The sequence below is a fragment of the Scyliorhinus torazame genome, chromosome 21, assembly GCF_047496885.1.
Source record: "Scyliorhinus torazame isolate Kashiwa2021f chromosome 21, sScyTor2.1, whole genome shotgun sequence".
Lineage (NCBI taxonomy): Eukaryota > Metazoa > Chordata > Chondrichthyes > Carcharhiniformes > Scyliorhinidae > Scyliorhinus > Scyliorhinus torazame.
In genome coordinates, this window is record NC_092727.1 from 62,075,939 (window position 1) to 62,099,474 (window position 23,536).

The following is a 23,536-nucleotide window of genomic DNA, read 5'->3' on the forward strand; positions in this document are numbered from 1 at the left end:
AGAGATTTACTATGAATTTGGCCAAACTTCAATTGCAGGCAGTTTGTCTAAACATTCAACATGGTAGATGACCTACCTGCAGAAAGCGAATATCCACCAGTACGTATTGCAGGGCCACTGCTCAAAGAGGAAGAAGAGAAGAGCGACTGAGGCACTGGCATGTGTTCCAATAGCTGAGGTATAATTAATAGGAAAGAGCCAAAGAACCAGAACTGTTCAGATACAGTGGCAGCATGACTCTCCAAGCTTCCATTACCCAAACTCATTATGCTTGTGAATTACTTAAAACCAAGGCCCTATTTGTGTGGATGTATAAAATCCAATGGCACTATTTTGATGAAAATCCTGGGTATCCTGCTAATAGTTATGCATCAATTAACATCACAAATACTTGATCTGATTCATTATCACTCTTTGTAAGATTTTGCTGTGCACACCTTGGCTGCGGAGTTTCTTACATTAGAATCGCGACTACATTTTGTCGTAAAGTGCTTGGAGACATCTGGTGGTCATAAAAGGTGCGATAGAAGTGCAGTTATTTTCTTTCTGCGACTAATTCTCAACACAAAAAGTGCATGGACCAAAGAAGAGTAAGGACCTGACTGGATTTGTCACCAGCAGCAGAAGATAAAAGAAAGCAGAGATTCAAAAAGCATGCCAGGAGCTAAATCAAACAAAGAATGAATGTCCCTGCCAGAAGAAAAATTGCTTTGTAAATGCAAGCATTGCCTTTGGCTGTTTTTGCAAGTGGAATGAGAGCTGCATGTTCTGTTACAGAGTTGTTTAACGGGAACTAGTGTATTAAGTTTAAGAAACTACATGTTATCTGTTAGTGTTAGAGTTCAGGTTTATAAATTTAAATATTGCTTTCTTTTCTTTTAATAAAGTTTGCTTATAAAATAACCAAGCCCTATTTCATATATTATCACTCTTGGAACGATCTTTCTGATCCATCTTAAAATTTTAAAAAGTTGGGACATCTTGTCCAGTCTCTTAGCCACTATTGAGAGCTAACGAGGTGTCCGTAACACCTGTACTATTGTGAAGTTAGTGGACAGCTATGATTTGGACAGCTACCTTTCAAAGATTGACAAATCAAGTAATTGCTTGATTACACAGTGTTTATAGCAATGATGTATTCATCTACAGTAATACTTGGGAAGAGTATGTGGAATACCAGGTGCATTATTTGATAAACCAACAAAAATAATTTGGTCATAAATTTGGCTAAAACTAAGTTTACCAAGGACAAAATTACCTATTTGGAACATGTCCTGGAGCAAGATCGAGTGTTGCCAGCCAAGCTAAAGTTCAAGCAATGATACGCTTTTCTGCCCCTAAAGCAAAACTAGAAATACAACAGTTTCTCGGAATGTGTCAATTTTACAGAATGATTGTCCTAAATTTCAGTGCGGTAGTCGCCCCATTAACAAACCTGAAGAAAAATATAAATGTTGAGTGGACAGTCCGGTCAGACCATGTTTGAGAGTTTGACGTCCATATTCATAAATTATCCTGCTTTACATGCTCCAAATGTCAATAAACCATTCAAATTGGTGCAGGTGATGTAGGTATAGGAGAGTCTCAAAGAAACGTAATATATATCAGCAAAAATAGTCGATAATTGAGAAGGGAAGTCTTGTTTTGGCTGTTCAACAATTTGAAGTATATGTTTTGAATAACCATGAAGAGACATTAATTTACACTGATATAATCCATTGGTGTTTCTGGGGAAGTTCCACACAGAATCTTCAATTGTTTGGGCAGCACGGTAGTATAGTGGTTAGCACTGTGGCTTCACAGCGCCAGGGTCTCAGGCTTGATTCCCCGCTGGGTCACTGTCTGTGCGGAGTCTGCACGTTCTATTCTTGTCTGCGTGGGTTTCCTCCGGGTGCTCCAGTTTCCTCCCACAGTCCAAAGACGTGCAGGTTAGGTGGATTGGCCATGTTAAATTGCCCTTAGTGTCCAAAAAGGTTAGATGGGGTTATTGGGTTAGGGGGATAGGATGGAAGTGAAGGCTTAAGTGGTTCGGTGCAGACTCGATGGGCCGAATGGACTCCTACTGCACTGTATGTTCTATGTTTCACTGCAATTTGATGCTGCGGCCCTTCAACCTAAAAATTAAGCATTTGCTTTAAATAACAGTGTCATTGCTGGTGCTGTATCCAGAGTTTTAAAAACGTCCTGACCATGAACATGGCATTTCCTATTTTTGTTGGGGTGTGAGTGGAGATGGGACAGTTCATGTAGGTGTGGTTTGCAGAAGCAGCTGGCTATTTAAATCATTAGCTGCCACTGACTTTGGTAGGCCAGGAGTGTGAAACCTGCAGTGTGCAGACTAAAGCAGGTAAAAGCTGGTCTGAACTGGGTGGATTTGTTTGGATAGACAGGGTGCCCCTTTGAAGAGGTAACATACTCCTTTGGAAATGGTCCTGGGCCATCTTTGGAATAGGGAGGCACATTTTAGGGTAGTTAAGACACCCTATGAGAGAGGTAAGGTACTTTAAGATTGTTAAGTCGATAATTGTGCACAGACATGTTGGAAACGGTCAAAGAACTGTCAAAGCTATCAAGCGAATTAACTCTTTATTATAAATTTAAAGCCCAGCAAAATGTATGGAGTTCAAAATAAATCCCCATAATGGTGGGTTACAATACTAACCTTAATTTTATATAAAAAAACCTATTGGCTGCCTTGAACCTAGCTAGCCCTTACCTCCTCTTCTCCATGTTACCCTCGCTGCTTCCTTCTCCTGATTCTCCCACTTGCTTTTTCCCTCTCCGGACTTTCCCATATGCTGCTTCCCTCCCCTGAGCATCCTGTTCACCATCCCTCCCATTGCTTCCCCCACCTTCCCTCCCTCTTACCAATCATCCCTTTTCTGTGCCCTTAGACACAGTAAATGAGAGGGGTGGCAAGCGGTACAGTGATCAGGAAGCACCAAGGGTCTGGGAGAGGAAGTGGTCAAGTTTGACAGTGAGGAGATGTATGTAGTGAACGTGTGGGAAAGTACAGGAGGGTGGCAGCAATTGGGGGTGCTGGAGAAGGGAAGCAAGCAGGAGAGGGAAGTGGCAAGCGGGACAATAATGCTGCATTATAAAACAGACTTAAGCATGCATGCTACAACACTGTACTTGTCGCATGTGTGTACCTGCTCTAAAATGAAAATGGAGGCAGCGCTATTTGGTGAACTTCCCAAATTTACAAGCGATACCAAATGAAAATGTGGTATTAGAACACATTTTAAATGGTAAATACTTGAGTTAGTTTTCAACAACTCCCATTGATCTGTTATTTTGTGGACAATCTCTGTTTCATCGCATTGAAAGGTAAAATTTTTTAGCCATTTTGTGTTTTCCCTTTCAATCATACTATGATTGGCATTAGATAAATGTAAATCTGAGTCATTACTCATTACCAAATGTAATGAGTACTGGGAACTACAATGTTGTGGCCATTACGGAGACATGGATTTCACAGAGGCAGGAATGGTTGTTAGATGTTCTGGGGTTTAGATGTTTCAAGAAGAATAGGGAGGGGGAGTGGCATTGTTAATTAGAGAGTGCATCACAGCTGCAGAAAAGGAGGTAGTTGACGAGGGTTTGTCTACTGAGTCAGTATGGGTGGAAGTCAGAAACAAGAAAAGAGCAATCACATTATTGGGAGTTTTTTTATAGACCCCCAATAGCAGCAGAGAGATGGAGGAACAGATTGGGCTGCAGATCTTGGAAAATTGCAGAAGGAACACTGTTGTTGTCATGGGTGATTTCAACTTCCTTAATATTGACTGGAACCTCCTTAGTGCAAATGATTTGGATGGAGCAGATTTTATCAGGTGCATCCAGGAAGGATTTCTGACTTAATATGTAGATAGGCCGACTAGGGGGGGGAAGCCATATTGGATTTGGTGCTTGGCAACGAACCAGGCCAGGTGTCAGATGTCTCGGTGGGAGAGCATTTTGGTGACAGTGACCAGAACTACTTGACCTTCACCAGAGCCATGGAGAGGGATAGGAACAGACAGTATGCAAAGGTATTTAATTGGGGGAGGGGAAATTATACTGCTATTAGACAGGAGCTGAGGAGCATAAATTGGGAGCAGTTGTTCTCAGGGAAATGCACAACAGTAATGTGGGGGTTGTTTAAGGAGCACTTGCTGCGAGGGCTGGATAGTTTTGTCCCACTGAGACGAGGAATGGTAAGGTGAAGGAGCCTCGGATGACAACAGAAGTGAAGCTTCTCATCAAGAGGAAGAAGGAAGCTTACTTAAGGTTGAGGAAGCAAGGATCTGGCACGGCTCCAGAGGGTTAAAAGGTAGCCAGGGCTAGAAGGGTGCATGAAAAAGCCCTGGCAGGAAGGATTAGGGAAAACCCCCAAGGTGTACTCCACTTATGTGAGAAATAAGAGGATGATCGGGGTGAGAGTAGGGTCGATCATCCTCTTATTTGGAGGGAGTGAACTTGTGACTAGAGTCTGAGGAGGTAGGGGAGGTCTTAAATGAATATTTTGCGTCAATATTCACTAGAGAGAGGGACCTGGTTGCTCGTGAGAACAGTGTGAACCAGGTTAATAGGCTCGAACAGGTTGATATTAAGGAGGAGGATGTGCTGGAAATTTTGAAAAGCATCAGGATAAATAAGTCCCTTAGGCCAGACGGGATATGCCCAAGGTTCCTATGGGGAGCAAGGGAGGAGATTGCAGCACCTTTGGCGATGATCTCTGCATCCTCACTCTCCACTAGAGTGCCCATAACCCTTAATCCCTTTATTCTTCAAAATATCTTTATCTTAAAAACATTTAATGATGGAGCCTCAACTGCTTCACTGGGCAAGGAATTCCATAGATTCACATCCCTTTGGGTGAAGAAGTTCCTCCTAAGCTCAGTGCTAAATTTACTTCCCCTTATTTTGAGGCTATGCTCCCTAGTTCTGATTTTCACCCGCCAGTGGAAACAACCTGCCCGCATCTATCCTATCTATTCCCTTCATAATTTTATACGTTTCTATAAGATCCCCCCGCATCCTTCTAAATTCCAACGAGTACAGTCCCAGTCTACTCAACCTCTCCTCATAATCCAAACCCTTCAGCTCTGGGATTAACTTAGTGAATCTCCTCTGCACACCTTCCAGCGCCAGTACGTCCTTTCTCAGGTAAGGAGACCAAAACTGAACACAATAGTCCAGGTGTGGCCTCACTAACACCTTGTACAATTGCAGCAGATCCTCCCTCGTCTTAAACTCCATCCCTCTAGCAATGAAGGACAAAATTCCATTCGCCTTCTTAATCACCTGTTGCACCTGTAAACCCTCCTCCTGACACCATCCCTTCAGCCATGTATTCATTCTATATATTCTGTCATTTCTACTCTGACTAGTACGTGGCACCGGTAGTAATCCTGAGATCACTACTTTCAAGGTCTGATTTCTTAACTTCCTTCCTAGCTCCCTCTACCACGACCACTGTCTGTTCACCCTCCTCCTCCAGAATGTCCTGTACCCCCTCCAACACATCCTTGACCCTAGCACCAGGGATGCAACATACCATCCTGGAGTCTCGTTTGCGGCCACAGAAACGGCTGTCTATTCCCCTTACAATTGAATCCCCTATAACTATTCCCGTGCCAGCCTCCCCGGACAGGCTCCGGAATGTGGCGACTAGATGCTTTTCACAGTAACTTCATTTGAAGCCTACTTGTGACAATTAGCGATTTTCATTTCATTTCATTTCACTGTCACACTTATCACCCCTCCCCTCTGCAGCAGAACCAACCGTGGTGCCACAAGTTTGGCTGTTGCTGTTTTCCCCTGAGAGGCCATTCCCCTCAACAGTATCCAAAGCGGTATATCTGTTCTGCAGGGGAATGGCCACAGGAGACTCCTGCACTACCTGCCTTGTTCTGTCTGGTGGTCACCCATTCCCTTCCTGCCTGCAGAGTCTGAGCCTGCGGTGTGACCACCTCTCTATACGTGCTATCCACGCTATCCAGGGTCAAGGATGTCTCTGAACGAACACAGAACATCCTGAAGGGAAGGGTGAATAGCCAGAGGTCGTAGTACACATAGGTACCAATGACATAGGCAGGAAGAGCGATGAGGTCCTACAGAAAGAGTTCAGGGAGTTAGGCAGTAATCTAATAAGCAGGACCTCACAGGTTGTAATCTCAGGATCACTCCCAGTGCCACGTGCCAGTGTGACTAGAAATAAGAGCACAGTACGAAGTCTTACAACACCAGGTTAAAGTCCAACAGGTTTGTTTCGATGTCACTAGCTTTCGGAGCGCTGCTCCTTCCTCAGATACCTCTTCATTCACCGGAGGAAGGAGCAGCGCTCAGAAAGCTAGTGACATTGAAACAAACCTGTTGGACTTTAACCTGGTGTTGTAAGACTTCGTACTGTGCTCACCCCAGTCCAACGCCGGCATCTCCACATCATAGAAATAAGAGGATAGTGCAGCTAAATACGTGGTGATTTTCACCTGCCAACTGGTGGTGTTGGATGGAGGGTTTCAGATTTCTGGACCTTTAAGATCTCTTCCAGGGCAGGTGGTACCTGTCCAAGAATAAAGGGTTGCATCTAAACTGGAGGGGCACAAATATCCTGGCTGGGAGGTTTGCTAAAGTCACTCAGGAGGATTTAAACTAGTATGGCAGAGGGGTGGGAACCAGAGCGTTAGCTTAGAAGGTGCAATAACTGAAGGGGAAATAGAGAACAAAAATAAGAGAACAACATCACCCTGTCTGCTGAAACGCAGTGGTCTGAAGTGTATTTGTTTCAACGTCAGAGGAAATCAGGTAAGGCAGAGGAATTTAGAGCACTGATTAGTACTTGGAACTGTGATATTGTGGCTATCACAGAAAGGTGGTTAAAGAAAGGGCAGGATTGAACGCTGGGATATTGTGAGCCTCATCAAAAAGAAAAAGGAGGGATGGTATTCTCCGTTCCTGAGACTAAGTGTTGACACCAACACAGAATCCGTGGACTATTACGACTGAAAAACTGGCGCAGCTGCAGGGCTGCCCTGCCGGCTGCAACAATGGTGTTCCATGCCCACCCAACCCCACTATACCTCCCAGCCAGCGTCAAAAATTTCAGCAAACTATGGAAATGGAACGCCGTCGGGAACGCGGCCCATCGGAGACGGAGAATCGTGGAGACCCCAGAGAATACCAGTTCGGGCCCACTATGTTAAGCAAACGGTGTCTACTGTATGTGTGTTCCGGAATGCATTGATGCCACAGTCGAGGTGCTGGAGCATTGCGATATGGTGTCAAATTGGCGCCTGCCGCGATTTCTGCGTCGGAACTGATTCTCCACCCAATCCCCTTTACTGATTTCAGCAGCGGCTAATGGAGAATCCCGCACGAGACTTTTGTACGGTCTAGAAGGGTGGAGACTGTCGAAACCCTTGAGGAGTATAAAGAAAGTAGGACGGTACTTAAGGGGGAAATTAGGAGGGCTAGGAGGGGTCATGAAAAGTCCTTGGCAAGTAGGATTAAGGTGAATCCTAAAGCTTTTTATTCATATGTAAAAAGTAAGAGTGTGGCCAGGGAAAGGATTGGGCCACTTAAGGACAGTGGGGGAGGAAATGGGCGAGGTACTAAATGAGTATTTTGCATCAGTGTTCACCAAAGAAAAGGACTTTGTGGAAGGTGATTCTTGGGTAGGGTGTTGGGATAGTCTATGTCATGTTGACATCAAAAAGGAGGTATTGGGTGTTTTAAAAGACATTAAGGTCGATACGTCTCCTGGGATAGATGGGATGTACCTCAGAATACTGAGGGAAGCAAGGGAGTAAATTGCTGGGGCCTTGGCTGGACATCTTTGTATCCTCATTGGCTACAGGTGAGGTTCCAGAGGACTGGAGAATACCTAATGTGGTACCGCTGTTTAAGAAAGGTAGCAGGGATAATCAGGAAACTATAGGTCGGTGAGCCTCACATTGGTAGTATGCAAATTATTGGAGAGCATTCTCAGAGACAGGATTTTTACCCATTTCGAAACAAATGGACTAATTAGCGATAGACTGCATGGTTTTGTAAAGTGGAGGTCATGCTTCACTAACTTGATTGGGTTTTTTGAGGAGGTGACGAAGATGATTGATGAGGGGAGGGCGGTGGATGTTGTTTACATGGTCTTCAGTAAAGCTTTTGACAAGGTGCCTCATGGCAGACTGGTACAAAAGGTGTTGTCACACGGGATCTGAGGTGATAAGCTGGATGCAGAACTGGCTCGGTCACAGAAGGCAGAGGGTAGAAGAGTGTTTTCTGAATGGAAGGTTGTGACTAGTGGTGTTCCACAGGGATCTATGCTGGGGCTTCTGTTGTTTGTAGTGTGCATAAACGATTTGGAGGAATATGTAGCTGCTCTGATTAGTAAGTTTGCAGATGACACCAAGGATGGTGGAGTGGCAGATAGTGTTGAGGATTCTCAGAGGATACAGTAGGACATAAATAGGTTGGAGACTTGGGCAGAGAAATGGCAAATGTGAGGCGATGCATTTTGGCAGGGTCTAACATAGAGGGGAAAAAGTGTGCCTTATGCTGCTCTTGCTCATGTATTTGCTTAGTTTGGCCCCTTGTTCCACACTGTAACCAATCATTGTTTGTCGATTTACCATTTGTCAATGTTCTCTGTTGGTTATTCTTTTTGTCTACTATGTATGTACTATGTACATTCCCTCGGCCACAGAAAAATACTTTTCACTGTACTTCGGTACATGTGACAATAAATCAAATCAAATGTACCGTAAATGGCAAATCTCTTAGGAATACAGAAAGTCAGAGAGATCTGTGCGTGCAGATCCACAGATCTTTGAAGGTGGCAACACAAGTGGACAAGATAGTCAAGAAAGCATACGGAATGCTTACCTTCATTGGACGGGGCATCGAGTATAAAAACTGGCAAATCATGCTAGTTGTATAGAACCTTGGTAAGTCCGGACTTGGAATATTGCGCACAATTCTGGTAGCCATACTACCAGAAGGATAGAACATAGAACATTACAGCGCAGTACAGGCCCTTCGCCCCTCGATGTTGCGCCGACCTGTGAAACCACTCTAAAGCCAATCTACACTATTCCCTTATTGTCCATATGTCTATCCAATGACCATTTGAATGTCCTTAGTGTTGGCAAGTCCACTACTGTTGCAGGCAGCGCATTCCACGCCCTTACTACTCTCCGAGTAAAGAACCTACCTCTGACATCTGTCTTATATCTATCTCCCCTCAATTTAAAGGTATGTCCCCTCGTGCTAGATGTGGAGGCTTTGGAGAGGGTGGAGGGGAGATATACCAGAATGTTGCTTGGTCTGGAGGGTTTTAGCTATGCGGAGAGGCTGAATAGACTGGAAATGGAGGTCAGTAACCCAAGTCTATAAAGTGGAATTCAATCTTCCTGAAAGTGGCCTCTTAAAATGTCACAGGATAAAATTAAAACTGTGACATCCGCAACTTCACTGAAAACAGGGAAGCTAAAAACACCCAATAAATTCACTGAATGCTTGAACAGATAGCCATGGAATAACTTAAATCAGACACTATTGGTGGGATTTAACCATCTTGTTGTGCTCAGCGCAGATCTGGGTACGCCAGTTAAATAGCGGGAAAGGTCAAAATCGAGACTCGTGTTGGGCGCGAATCAGTTTGCTGTCTAGCCGGCCCACTCCCACTGGTGTATCCGGATCATTAACCCTCATTTGCATTAATTAGCGAGATCGAAGTTGAATGCAACAGCCTCCTGGGAATTAACCGACTGCCCAGCAAGAAATCACGCGGGTGTCATTTAGTATTTGTTTTTAAAAACGTGAAGCTGGTGCAATAGCTGCTGAGGGGAACTGAGGAGGTGAGATTCCATTTACGTACATGCTGTTCAAGGACACTGGAGCTGCTGCCCTAGACTCGGGGGAGACCTCTCGGGGGAGGGGGGGGGGGGGGGTGTTGGCGACCTTCTATATGAGAGGCCATCAAGCCATCTTTAAATATTGTGGATACCCATAACAGTGGGACAACTACAGCTGCTGCCTATCAAACAATTCCAGGATAGAGACCTGCTCTTGGTTCTATGCTGAAGGTCACTTTAAGTCCCTTTGACTGTGAGCAGCCTCTAACTTCACAGCTGAATGAGGAGTTGTGCTTATTAGTTAGGAGAGCACTTCACAGCTGCAGGTTGTGTTTGCGATTTGCTCCAGCTTGTGGCTGCAAATGCCTGGGGTTGCTGTTGCTGTTTCCTTCCTTTTCTGTTGCCAGAAAGAAGGACATTTTTTTCAAAGATATCTTGGTCCAGGAACACCGGGCTCAGGGGGACGTACGAGTCCAGAGGGCAACCTGGTTTGAAGCAAGAACAACACTGCAAGACCTGGCGATCCAAATGGGCCACCTGATGACGTGTTGAAGAAATGCATTTGCAGATTGCTGATGCTTTTGTTGCTGGTATGGTGAGTGCTGCATGTAACTGGCAGCATTGACGCAGGCTGCACCCCATGCGCAGGGGGCCGCTGCACACCCTGAAGACCCGGCCGCCCTCAGACAGAGGAGGAACCCAGAGGGAGAGGCCAGCAACAGCCTAAGGTGTACAGGCGTCGTTGGTCTTTTGAGATGATGGACAGCATGTGCAGCAGGAGACGTTGTCTCAACCAAGAGACAGTGTGACACCTGTACCCCATCCTCATCGACTTGGCACCTCGTGGAGGAAGGCCACACCAACTCCCAGTCGCCTTGAAGGTCACCACAGCCCTGAACCTCTGTGCAATTGGTTAATTCCAGGACTTGAGTGGAGACTTGTGCAGAATTTCCCAAGCTGCAGCCCACAAGTACAAAGCATGAGGTTACAGATGCCCTGTATGCCTGGGCATCAGACCATATCAACTTTGAGCTGGACCAGGCCTACCAAGATGGCGTGCTTCAGGATTCTCCGCCAGGGCGTAATTGATGGCACGCATGCCGCCTCGCGCGCAGTGGGCATCACTGTGTGTCCTTTATTAACAGGAAGGGGTTCCACTCCCTGAATGTTCACATTGTGTGCAATCACCGTCTCCAGATCATGCACGTGTACACGTTTCCCAGGGAGCGTGCATGACAGCTACATCCTGGGACACTTGGAGGTCCCAGAGTCTTTGAGGACCATCCCAGGTTGGCTCTTGGGCGATAAGAGGCGTCCACTGAGGTCCTGGCTGGTGCAGCCAGTGCAGAGGCCAGAGACTGAGGTGGAAACCCAATATAACCAGGCCCATGTTGCCATCCGAGCTGTCATTGAGCGGTGCATTGTACTGCTCAAAATGCAGTTCCGATCCCTGGACTGCAGTACATCCCCCACAGGGTCACTCGCTTTGTGGTGGTCTATGCCCTCCACAACCTGGCACAGCAGCAGGGCAACATGCTGGGAAGGAAAGGGACATGAGGCCTGGTCTAAGGAGAAGGTGGATCAGGAGGGGCCGGAGGACGATCTACAGGTGGTGCCGGAGGATGGAGGACAAGTAACGGCAAGGGTGCAATATGCCTGGAGGACCAGGGCTGCATCACATTTTCCTGATTCTAATAGGACGAGGCTCTGTCCGTCAGCATACACCAACCCCCAATCAATCCGTCTTTGCCCCGAATCACTCCTCCCCCCCCACCCCAAACTCCCTCACCCAATTCCTCCTTAAGAACATAGAACATTACAGCGCAGTACAGGCCCTTCGGCCCTCGATGTTGCGCCGACCTGTGAAACCACTCTAAAGCCCATCTACACTATTCCCTTATCGTCCATATGTCTATCCAATGACGATTTGAATGCCCTTAGTGTTGGCGAGTCCACTACTGTTGCAGGCAGGGCATTCCACGCCCTTACTACTCTCTGAGTAAAGAACCTACCTCTGACATCTGTCCTATATTTATCTCCCCTCAATTTAAAGCTATGTCCCCTCGTGCTAGGCATCATCATCCGAGGAAAAAGGCTCTCACTGTCCACCCCATCCAATCCTCTGATCATCTTGTATGCCTCAATTAAGTCACCTCTTAACCTTCTTCTCTCTAACGAAAACAGCCTCAAGTCCCTCCGCCTTTCCTCATAAGATCTTCCCTCCATACCAGGCAACATCCTGGTATATCTCCTCTGCACCCTTTCCAATGCTTCCACATCCTTCCTATAATGCGGCGACCAAATTGCACGCAATACTCCAAATGCGGCCGCACCAGAGTTTTGTACAGCTGCAACATGACCTCATGGCTCCGAAACTCAATCCCTCTACCAATAAAAGCTAACACACCGTACACCTTCTCAACAACCCTCTCAACCAGGTGTCATCTAGCTCTGCCAGTCCTGGCGGTTCCCCATTGTCTGTACCATGGTACCGCCGCCCTCAGTGATGCTTCTCAGTGACTATGTACATGGACACCAAGATCTCTCTGCTCATCCACACTACCAAGTATCTTACCATTAGCCCAGTACTCTGTCTTCCTGTTATTCCTTCCAAAATGAATCACCTCACACTTTTCTGCATTGAACTCCATTTGCCACCTCTCAGCCCAGCTCTGCAACTTATCTATGTCCCTCTGTAACTTGTAACATCCTTCCGCACTGTCCACAACTCCACCAACTTTAGTGTCATCTGCAAATTTACTCACCCATCCTTCTACGCCCTCCTCCAGGTCATTTATAAAAATGACAAACAGCAGTGGCCCCAAAACAGATCCTTGTGGTACACCACTAGTAACGGAACTCCAGGCTGAACATTTCCCCATCAACCACCACCCTTTGTCTTCTTCCAGCTAACGAATTTCTGATCCAAACTGCTAAATCACCCTGAATCCCATGCCTCCGTATTTTCTGTAATAGCCTACCGTGGGGAACCTTCCCAACCAATCCCTCCTTTCTCCCATTTCCCTCCTTCCTTCCCCCAATTCCCCGACCATCCAACACCACCGCACCCCCAACCCCCCACTACCCTGTTCCAACCTCCAAGGGTCTTTGTACATCACACCAGGGTGATGGGCCTGTGTTGGATCTGTCAGCGGGTCAATATAAAAGGTAGGAGTGTGATGATAACTCGCTGTGAGGTAAGCACTGGTGGTTCCTCAGTTTGTGCTAATGTCTGACTCGTCTTTTTGATGACAGAGCGCTCATATCTATCCTCTGAACACCCCGTTGGGTACGTTTGATGTTGGACCACTGCACCCAGGAAGCAGGGGGAGCAGAAGGCAACAGGGGGTGGGGGTGCAGGCAGGCTCTCTGTGACATGACAGAGACTTCACATACATCAGGTGTTACATGTTTTAATTCTGAACATCAGACATTTCCATTCCCCCTCGATACAGATAGTGCCCACTCAGTGATCCTTTCTCTTCTTGATCTTTCGTAGTCCAATGCTACGTCTAGGTGTGTCCCCAAATGCACATCCAAAGTGGAGGCAGCCTTCCCTTTTTCGTGCGATGTGACCTTTGATGCCCTTGGCGGACATCCTCTAGAGGGCCTGGAGCCTGCGGCCCCAGCTGACATACTGGTGTCGCTGGCATCGCTATGCCACCCTGTTCTGCCTGCTGCCCTCAAGATGTGTCGGTGTCAGGAGGGGGGATTCGGAAGAACTGGAGACCGCCAGCATCGCCTTGGTGGCAGGCTCGGGTTGGCTTCCAGCGCTTCCTCAGTCTTGAAGGTGCCTGTAGGGCCTTGGGGGTTTACATGTGACGGAGGGGCAGCTGGAGTGAGCTCTACAGGCCTCTGCGTCATCTAGCTCTGCCAGTCCTGGCGGTTCCCCATTGTCTGTACCATGGTACCGCCGCCCTCAAGTGATGCTTCTCAGTGACTGGGACATGCTCTGGAGTGCCTCAGCAACGTCCACCTGCGTCTGGACATGTCCCTCATCGACTGGGACATGATGTCGAGGCCCTCAGCCATGATTGTTACAGACTAAGCCATGCCTTGGGCATTACCACTCAAGACACGGACGTTGTGCTCAAGGTGTTCAACTGCGGTCGCCACCCTAGCAGTGTTGGCCTCGGTGCCACGCATTGTCGGCATAATCTCCTGCACCCGTAGTCTTTGGATCTCCTCTAATCGGCAATGCACTCACTGGAATGTCGCTGACATTCCCTCATGAATCACACAAAACTGTGTTCTATCATGTGCATCAGCTCTGGGATAATCTTGATCAGAGGCTCGGCATTTGATTGGGACTCAGCAGATTCCTGGGATCCATCAGACGTCAGACTGCTGTCTGCCTTGGATGTTCATGCCTCCACCTGATGTGCATCAGCAACTGTGTGGTGCTCACCAGATTGTGCCCAGAAGCCTGTCCACTAATGTCGCACTCATCGGTGTATCTCTGTCTTAGTAGAAGTGGGGATGATAGCTGTAACGGGTCAATGGGGGTCTCCTCCGAGGTGGTCTCTTGGGTGGTGGGGGCCGGGGAGGGGGAGAGAAATGATTTCGGATGGCCCGGCCCACCAGATGGAGACAATGGACATATGGTCAGTGAGAAGACAGGATCATTTTGGCTGACATGAACAAATCACTTGAGACAGGTGATCTGAGTGAAAGGGCAGAGGATCCTCACCATTGCGGTGTATTCCAATCTCACTGTTGGGGACTGCTCTCTCCTTGGTCAACCTTGCGCCATGGCCCGTTCTTTATCGGGGTTGAGAACTCGAATCTCTGGTACTCCACCACCCCATAGCCCATTCCCGCTTTTGGGCTTTCTTTTCCTGCGGGGACTAAGAGAAGGCATTGTAATCCGTACGCTTGATGGGTTCTGGGGGTGGGGGTGGTGGGGTGTCTATAAGCAGGTGGCATGTGTAGGCACCGCACCTGGGCATGAAGGGTTTGTGCTGGTGGGTGCCAGTGGGTTCTGAGGGGCAATTACAAAGATCGGATGTGGGGAGGATGCGCAGTATCTGCAGTAATTTGGGGCGTTGGGGGGGTGGGGGACAGAACTGATGCCAGGGGAGAGGTGGTAACTTACCCTTGCAACTCGGTGGAGGTCGCTGGCCTTCTTCCTGCGTTGGATGGCGGTTCTCCTTGTCATGCTGCCTGCACTGACAGCCACTGCCTCCCAAACAGCCTCGGGAGAACAACAGTTGATAAGCCTGGCCAGGTCAGCATCGTCAAAGCTGGGAGTGAGTGATGAGCGAGCATTTAAAAACAGCTCTCCCTTGTTAGCGGCAAGACGCTGAGGCGCAAGTCTGGCGAATCAGATGGTGAGACAGCCAGCAAGAAGCTCGGGGGTCTCATTTCCAGCACTAAGCGCCGGTAAATACGGGCCACGATTTCACCAACGCAGCTGTCGGAAACACCCCGCCAATCACACCCAGAATGACACTTAAAAGTTTTTTCCATTAAATAGTGTCCTATAACTCCAGACATCATTGACAAGGTAAGTTCATAAAAAAGCTACAGGGGGTGCCTGTGGTTACCATCATTCAGAGACAATGCCATTCAATTTATCTGGTCCTAGACAGTAATATTCACAATTTACTCTAAGTGCTTTGTGACTGCCTGAAGGATACAAATTAGGTTCTGGGTGCCGTTGAACATGGAGACTCCAGAGAAGAAGCCCAGCAGCTCAATTAGAAACATGCCTAGAGTTACCGACAATGCCACAATTAATCTGGAAGGAAGCAAAAGGACAACAATCAGTGAAACCAATAAATTCTAGAGAAAAAGTGGAATTAGATGTGCAAAATGTATAACACGAGCAAAACACGAGCTTAATCTGCCATTAATTATAAAAACAAAATGCTGGAAAAACACAGGAGGTCTGGCCGCATCGGAGGAGAGATAAACTGTGTTAACATTTCAAGTTCAATATGACTCTTCTTCAGAACCTTCTATTTTATGGTTTTGATTTCATGATACAGTTCATGTTTAAAACATGTACATTTGTTTAAATTTTTACATTATATTTATGATTTAATTGAATCATAGAATTCCTACAGTGCAGAAGGAGGCCATTCAGCCCAGAGTCTACACCAACCCTCTGAAAGGCCCACTCTCCTGCCCAATCCAATCCCTGTAACCCCATAATCCCACATAAAGAAAGAATATTCCCGAACTAGGGGTCATAGTTTGAGGATAAGGGGTAAACCTTTTAGGACTGAAGTGAGGAGAAATTACTTCACCCAGAGAATCTGTGGAATTCGCTACCACAGGATGTAGATGAGGCCAAAACATTGCGTAATTTCAAGAAGGAATTAGATATAGCTCTTGGGGCTAAAGGGATAATAATAATAATCTTTATTGTGGCTTACATTAACAATACAATGAAGTTACTGTGAAAATCCCCTAGTCGCCACATTCCGGCAACTGTTCAGGTACCCGGAGGGAGAATTCAGAATGTCCAATTCACCGAACAAGCACGACTTTCGGGACTTGTGGGAGGAAACCAGAGCACCCGGAGGAAACCCACGCAGACACAAGGAAAACGTGCAGACTCTGCACAGTGACCCAAGCCGGGAATCAAACCCGGGATCCTGGCGCTGTGAAGCAACAGTGTTAACCACTGTGCTACTGTGATGAAGGGATATGGGGTGAAGGCGGGATCAGGGTATTGAACTTGTTGTATCATAGAATTTACAGTGCAGAAGGAGGCCATTCGGCCCATCGAGTCTGCACCGGCTCTTGGAAAGAGCACCCTACCCAAGGTCAACACCTCCGCCCTATCCCCATAACCCAGTAACCCCACCCAACACTAAGGGCAATTTTGGACACTCAGGGCAATTTATCATGGCCAATCCACCTAACCTGCACATCTTTGGACTGTGGGAGGAAACCGGAGCACCCGGAGAAAACCCATTGTTGATCAGCCGTGATCATAATGAATAGCAGTGCAGGCTTGAAGGGCCGAATGGCCTCCTCCCGCTTCTACTTTCTATATTTCTATAACCTTTGCACACTACGGAACAATTTCTAATGGCCAATCCACCTATTTCCAATCCTACCAAGATTCAATGACTCCACATCCTTCTCAATGACAGGATATTGTTAAGGAGAGGAGAGTGGGTCCATTTAACCTGTCCTGACTCCCCCGCTCACTAAGAATTTGTAAATTGGTGTAATTTCCCAACCCTTTAAACTGGTGTGTTCCAATGAATAACTTGCATAGCAAACTCGTGGTAAGATTAAATAAAAAGATGCATGCATGCACACAAAAGGGAAGAGGGTTCAGGGCTATGTCCACAATAAAGTACCAGTTAGGGTTTTACATGTGCCTAGAGTCCAGGATCAGAAGTCTCTTCATTGAACGGGGCATCGAGTATAAAAACTGGCAAGTCATGCTCAGGTGTATAGAACCTTGGTAAGGCTGCACTTGGCCTAACCAGCGATGCTGACATTCCCTAAATGAATTTGAAAAAAACAAAGGAGCTCTACAAACGGGCGGGTGCCAGGTGAGTCGGGAAAACATATATTTTTGATAATGCTGTATGTCTCCGCGCCACAAACCACGAGGAGGGTCACTGTCTGTCATCTCTGACGATGGTACTCAGATGAGAAAAGTAGCGCTTTCGCTCAAGTACTGGGTCCTATCTCTTGTCCTGGCGTCGAATGCCTCTAGATTATCTGAATGGTGGCCCCCCAAGGCCCAATGGAGGTGGGCCTAGTCTGGAGGAAATGACGCTTCCTGCAGCTGCACTTAATCCTTGTCGCCAGTGTAAAGTCTCAGGCAAGTGACCACTCGGAAGCGATGACTGTAGAAAAGTTTTGATTTATTCTCCTTACTATTTCCACCTCCTACTCCCCAAAGGGTTTCTCGTGCCCGGCCCACACCTGCCTGTTTGCGGAGCTCCTTTTTTTTTTTCAAATTCATTTAGTGGATGTCGGCGTCGCTGGTTAGGCCAGCATTTATTTCCCATCCCCAGTTGCCCTTAAGGTGGTGGTGAGTTGCCTTCTTGAACCGCTCCAGTCCCTAAGGTGTAGGTACACCCACTGTGCTGTTAAGGCAGGAGTTCCAGGATGTTGCCCCAGTGACAGTGAAGGAACGGCGATATATTTTCCAAATCAGGGTGGTGAGTGACTTGGAGGGGAACCTCCAGGTGGTGGGGTTCCGAGGTATTTGCTGCTCATCCTTCTAGATGGTAATGGTCGTGGAATGTGCTGTCTAAGGAACCTTGGTGAGTTACTGCAGTGTATCTTGTAGATGGTACACACGGCTGCCACTGTTCGTCGGTGGTGGAGAGTTTGAATGTTGTGGAAGGGGGAAACACTCAAGCGGACTGCTTTGTCCTAGATTGTGTTGAGCTCCCTGACTTGTTGGAGTTGCAGTCATTCAGGCAAGTGGAGAGTATTTCATTGCACTCCAGACTTGTGCCTTGTAGATTGTGGACAGGCTTTGGGGCGGGGGGGGGGCATCAGGAGGTAAGTTACTCGCTGTCGGATTTCTAATCTTTGATCTGCTCTGGTAGCCACAGTATTTTAAAAAAATGTTTTTATTCAAGGTTTTCAATAATTTTTACAAAACACTCCAAAAAGAAAAATAATACAAAGCCAACAGGGCAATATGCCAACAAAACAACTTAACCCTCTAAACGCTTAACAATTTAACACCCATCTCAAAGCAAAATGGGGCACGCGCCCCTTACAAAAAGAAAAATAAATCAGCCCCCCCTCCCTCCCTTCCCCCCAGATCCTCAATGTCGCTGCCGCCACCACCGGGCTCGTGGTATTCCGTGTCGGCGGAACCGGCAACGGTGCCGTCACCAGTGCCCCCAGGCTAGTACCTATACAGGACGCCGCCTCTTAGCTTTTCCACGCCGCCCTCTCTCCCTCCATTACCCACTTCCGAATCATAGACACGTTCGCTGCCCAGTAATAGCTGCACAGGTTCGGCAGCACCAACCCCCCCCCCCCCCCCCCCCCCCCCGACTGCGCTCCAAGAACAGCCTCTTAACCCTCAGGGTCTTATTTCCCCACACAAGTCCCATAATGCTCCTGGTTACCCGCTTAAAGAAGGCCTTGGGGATGAGAATGGGCAGGCACTGAAAGACGAACAGGAACCTGGGGAGGACCGTCATCTTAACGGACTGCACCCTACCCGCCAGGGAGAGTGGCAACATGTCCCACCTCCTGAAGTCCTCCTCCATCTGGTCCACCAGCCGTGCCAGATTGAGCTTATGCAAGACCCCCCAACTCTTGGCCACCTGGATTCCCAAATACCAAAAACTCCTCTCCACCATCATGAGTGGTAGCTCATCCAACCTCTTTTCCTGGCCCCTTGCATGCACCACAAACAGCTCGCTCTTCCCCACGTTGAGCTTATATCCCGAGAAGTCTCCAAACTCCCTAAGGGTCTGCATGACCTCCCCCATCCCATCCACCGGATCCGCAATGTACAGCAGCAGGTCATCTGCATATAGTGAGACACGGTGCTCCTCCCCCACGAACCAACCCCCTCCAGTTTCTGGACTCCCTCAACGCCATGGCCAGTGGCTCAATCGCCAGGGCAAAGAGCAGGGGGGACAAAGGGCACCCCTGCCTCGTTCCACGGTACAATCTAAAATACACTGACCGCAGCCGGTTCGTCGATACACTCGCCATCAGGGCCTGGTACAGCAATTTAGCCCCCCCTATGAACTCCTCCCCGAACCCAAATCTACCTAACACCACCCACAGGTACTCCCACTCCACCCGGTCAAAGGCCTTCTCCGCGTCCATTGCCGTTACCACTTCTGCATCACCCCTCCTCCGAGGGCATCATAATCACATTCAGGAGCCTCCGCACGTTTGTGTTCAGCTGCCTGGCCTTCACAAACCCTGTCTGGTCCTCATGTATCACTCCCGGGACACAATCCTCAATCTTGGTGGCCAAGACTTTTGCAAACAGCTTGGCATCCACATTGAGGAGCAAAATCGGCCTATAAGAGCCACATTGCAGCGGGTCCTTATCCCGCTTGACAATAAGTGAGATCAAAGCCGGCGACATTGTCAGGGGAAGGATTCCCTTTTCCTTCGCCTCATTAAAGGTTCTCAACAACAACGGGCCCAACAGCTCCGAGAACCTCCTGTAGAACTCAACCGGAAACCCATCCGGCCACGGGACCTTGCCCGCCTGCCTACTCCCCAACCCCTTAACTAGCTCCTCCATCTCGATCGGGGCACCCAAACCCTCTACCCGCCCTTCCTCCACCCTTGGGAACCTCAGTTGATCCAGGAACTGCCACATCCCCTCCTCCCCCCTCCGAGGGTTCTGACTTGTGCAACTTACCATAAAAGTCTCTAAAGACCTTTTGCTGGACTCCGCACCATGTTCCCCTCTGTATCTCTGACTCCCACAATCTCCCTAGCCGCCTCCCTCCTCCGCAGCTGATGCGCCAACATCCGACTCACCTTCTCCCCATATTCATACACTGCTCCCTGTACCCTCCTCCACTGGGCCTCAGCTTTCCCCGTGGTCAGCAAGTCAAACTCCGTTTGGAGGCTCCGGCGCTCCCTCAGCAACCCCTCTTCGGGGGATTCTGCGTATCTCCTATCCAACCTCAGTATCTCCCCCACCAATCTCTCCCTCTCCATCCTCTCCCTCTTCTCCCTGTGAGCCCTGATTAAAATTAGCTCCCCCATGACCACTGCCTTCAGCGCCTCCCAGACCACACTCACCGACACCTCCCCATTATCATTGGCCTCCACATATCTTTGGATGCACCCCCGAACCCGCCCACAAACCTCCTCGTCCGCCAGCAGTCCCACATCCATTCGCCACAACTGGCCCCTCTCCTCCCCCAACTCCAGCTCCACCCAGTGCGGGCCGTGATCCAAAATCGGAATGGCCGAATACTCCGCCCCCTCCACTCTCGAGATCAGTGCCTTGCTTACCACAAAAAAGTCTATTCGCGAGTAGGCCTTGTTCACATGGGAGAAGGAGAACTCCCTCGCCCTTGGCCTGGCAAACCTCAACAGATCCACTCCCCCTATCTGATCCATAAACCCCCTCAGGACCTTGGCCGCTGCCGGCCTCTTACCTGACCTCGACCTAGACCGATCTAGTGCCGGGTCCAGTACCGTGTTGAAGTCCCCCCCCCATTATTGGATTACCTGCCTCCAGATCCGGGATCTGATTCAACATCCGTTTCATGAACCCTGCACCGTCCCAGTTTGGGTCATACACATTCGCCAGCACCACCCGGGCCACCTGCAGCCTGCCACTCACTATCACATATCGACCCCCTTTATCCGCCACAATATCCACCACCTCAAATGCCACCCGCTTACTCACCAGGATTGCAACCCCCTGTTTTTCACGTCCAGCCCAGAGTGAAAACCCTGCCCCACCCATCCCTTCCTCAGCCTGGTCTGATCCACGATCTTCAGATGCGTCTCCTGTAGCATGGCTACGTACTTTAAGTGTGCAAACACCCGGGCCCTTATGACCGGCCCATTCAAGCTTCTCACATTCTACGTGATCAGCCGGATCGGGGGACTAACCGCCCGCCCCCCCCCCCCCCCCCACCCCCCCACCGACTAGCCATCTCCGTTTTTAGGCCAGCCACATGCCCGCGCCTCACGCACTCTCCAGCCCCCCAGGCGGAGGCTCCCCGTCCCAACCCTCCCTCTTATCTTCAACTCTCCCTCAGTCAGCACAGCAGCAACCCAGTTCCCCCCCCCCAACCAACCACCCCCTCCCCGGCCAAGCAACTGCTTCACCCCCCTGCTCCCCCCATTGCACTCCCGTAAGTCAGCTGACTCCTGCTGACCCCGGCCGCTCCCGCCCGGTCTCCGATCCCCCTATTGGATTCCCTCTCAAAGTCTCCAGCCCTCCCCCCACTAAAGTGGGGTGGCCAAAGTTCCCCCCTCTACCCCCCCCCCCCCCCCATATAAACCAATGTGGACACCAAGCCAGTACCATCCCCTGCCTCGGGCCCCGCCCCCCCCCTTTTTGCAGGAAAAAACCTGCGCTCCCTGCCTGGGCCGACCCCGCCCCGCAGCTCCTTCCACCTGCAGCCTCACCCCAATCCCCGAAGGCCCAGGGCCAGAGGCCCACACAACCCCAAGAAAACGCGGGGGACAACCCCAACCAAACAAGCCCACAAAAAGAAAAAACATCGCCCCCTCCCACTCCCCAGCATCCCCCATAGCATGCTAAAAACCATTCATTTGAGTCCAACTTCTCATTTTTGATAAAGGTCCACGCCTCATCCGGCGAATCAGTGGTGATGGTCCTGATACGTGACCCACAGCCACGCCGGCTGTAACAGCCCGAACTTCACCCCCTTTCTGTGGAGAACCGCCTTGGCCCGGTTGAACCCAGCCCGCTTTTTGGCCAGCTCTGCACTCCAGTCCTGATAGATGCGGATTTCGGCATTCTCCCACCTACTGCTCCGCTCCTTCTTCGCCCATCGCAGGATACACCTCCCCAGCATCCGACCCCTCCACACCCTCAGGAAGACCCAGAATCCGCAGGTTCTTCCTCCTCGACCTATTTTACAGGTCCTCGAACTTCTCCGGCCATTTTTTATGCAGCGCCTCGTGCGCTTCCATCTCCGCCTTCAATGCCGCAAAGCAGCTTCTCAAAAACTCCTGCTGCTCCCGAGACCACTGAGCCCACACTGCCTGGTCCCCGCCCGCCGCCATCTTGCTTTTTCAAGCCCGTTCTCCTCTCTTCTATAGTGTCACTTTTTTGACCGCTCCACTCCTGGTCCACTCCATACAGTGCTGGGGGAACCTCACTGCTTCCTTCCCACACGGGGAATCGTCGTCCAAGTGTCGCTGGAGCTCCTTAAAAGGGCCCAAAAGTCCGTTCCCGGTGGGAGCTGCCGACCGTGCGACCTACCCAGGCATAGCCGCAACCGGAAATCCTGGTAGCCACAGTATTAATATGGCTAGTCCAGTTCAGTTTCTTATCAATGGTATCCCTCAGGATGTTGATTGTGGGGGATTCAGCGATGGTAATGCCAGTGAATGTCAAGGTGTGATGGTTAGATCCTATCTTGTAGCAGATGGTCTTTGCCTGGCACTTGTGTGACGTGAATGTAACTTGCCACTTGTCAGCCCAAGCCTGGATATTGTCCAGGACAGGGACTGCTTCATTAGCTGAGGAGTATCGAATGGTGCTGAACATTGTGCCGTCATCAGCAAAAATTCCCACTTCTGACCTTATTGATGGAAGGGAGGTCATTGATGAAGCAGCTGAAGATTATTTGGCCTAGGACACTACCCTGAGGAACTCTTGCAGTGATGTCCTGGAATGGAGATGATTGACCTCCAATCACCACAACTATCTTCCTTTGTGCCAGGTATAACACAATACTTACTTACTCTCCACTGATACGGATGGAGCTTGCTACTGGAGCTGCGGTTTCTGTGATCATCTGCCGCACATACATCCAAATTCACTCAGGGATAGGTGTCTTGCATTATGCGATACTGCCGCCCGGCTGGCGACCTATATCGGGGAGCCATTGGAGATCGCACGTCAGAAGTCCACGTGGAATACGAGGGTTAGTCGGCAAACTCACCACTGGTAGTGGTAAAATAAGCATTTGCAAAAAAGTGGATGAACTAATCGTGCAGATAGATATAAATGGGTATGATATAATTGGGATTACGGAGACATGGCTGCAGGGTGACAAGGGATCGGA

General features: G+C 49.0%; 1 protein-coding gene across 5 annotated transcripts in view; it reads right to left on the reverse strand.

Moving 5' to 3' along the window:
- The window catches only part of LOC140398318 (transmembrane protein 107-like), a 116,956-nt gene that overhangs the window by 22,678 nt on the left and 70,742 nt on the right, over positions 1-23,536 (reverse strand). For 4 of the 5 annotated variants that reach the window (XM_072486872.1, XM_072486870.1, XM_072486871.1 and 1 more), the window contains exons 4-5: positions 15,479-15,579; positions 77-173 (exon numbers count right to left, since the gene is read on the reverse strand). In XM_072486872.1, coding sequence (XP_072342973.1) covers positions 77-173; positions 15,479-15,579 — 198 coding nt within the window. The remainder of the gene's footprint in view (positions 1-76; positions 174-15,478; positions 15,580-23,536) is intronic. The other variant, XM_072486873.1, reaches the window with a different exon arrangement.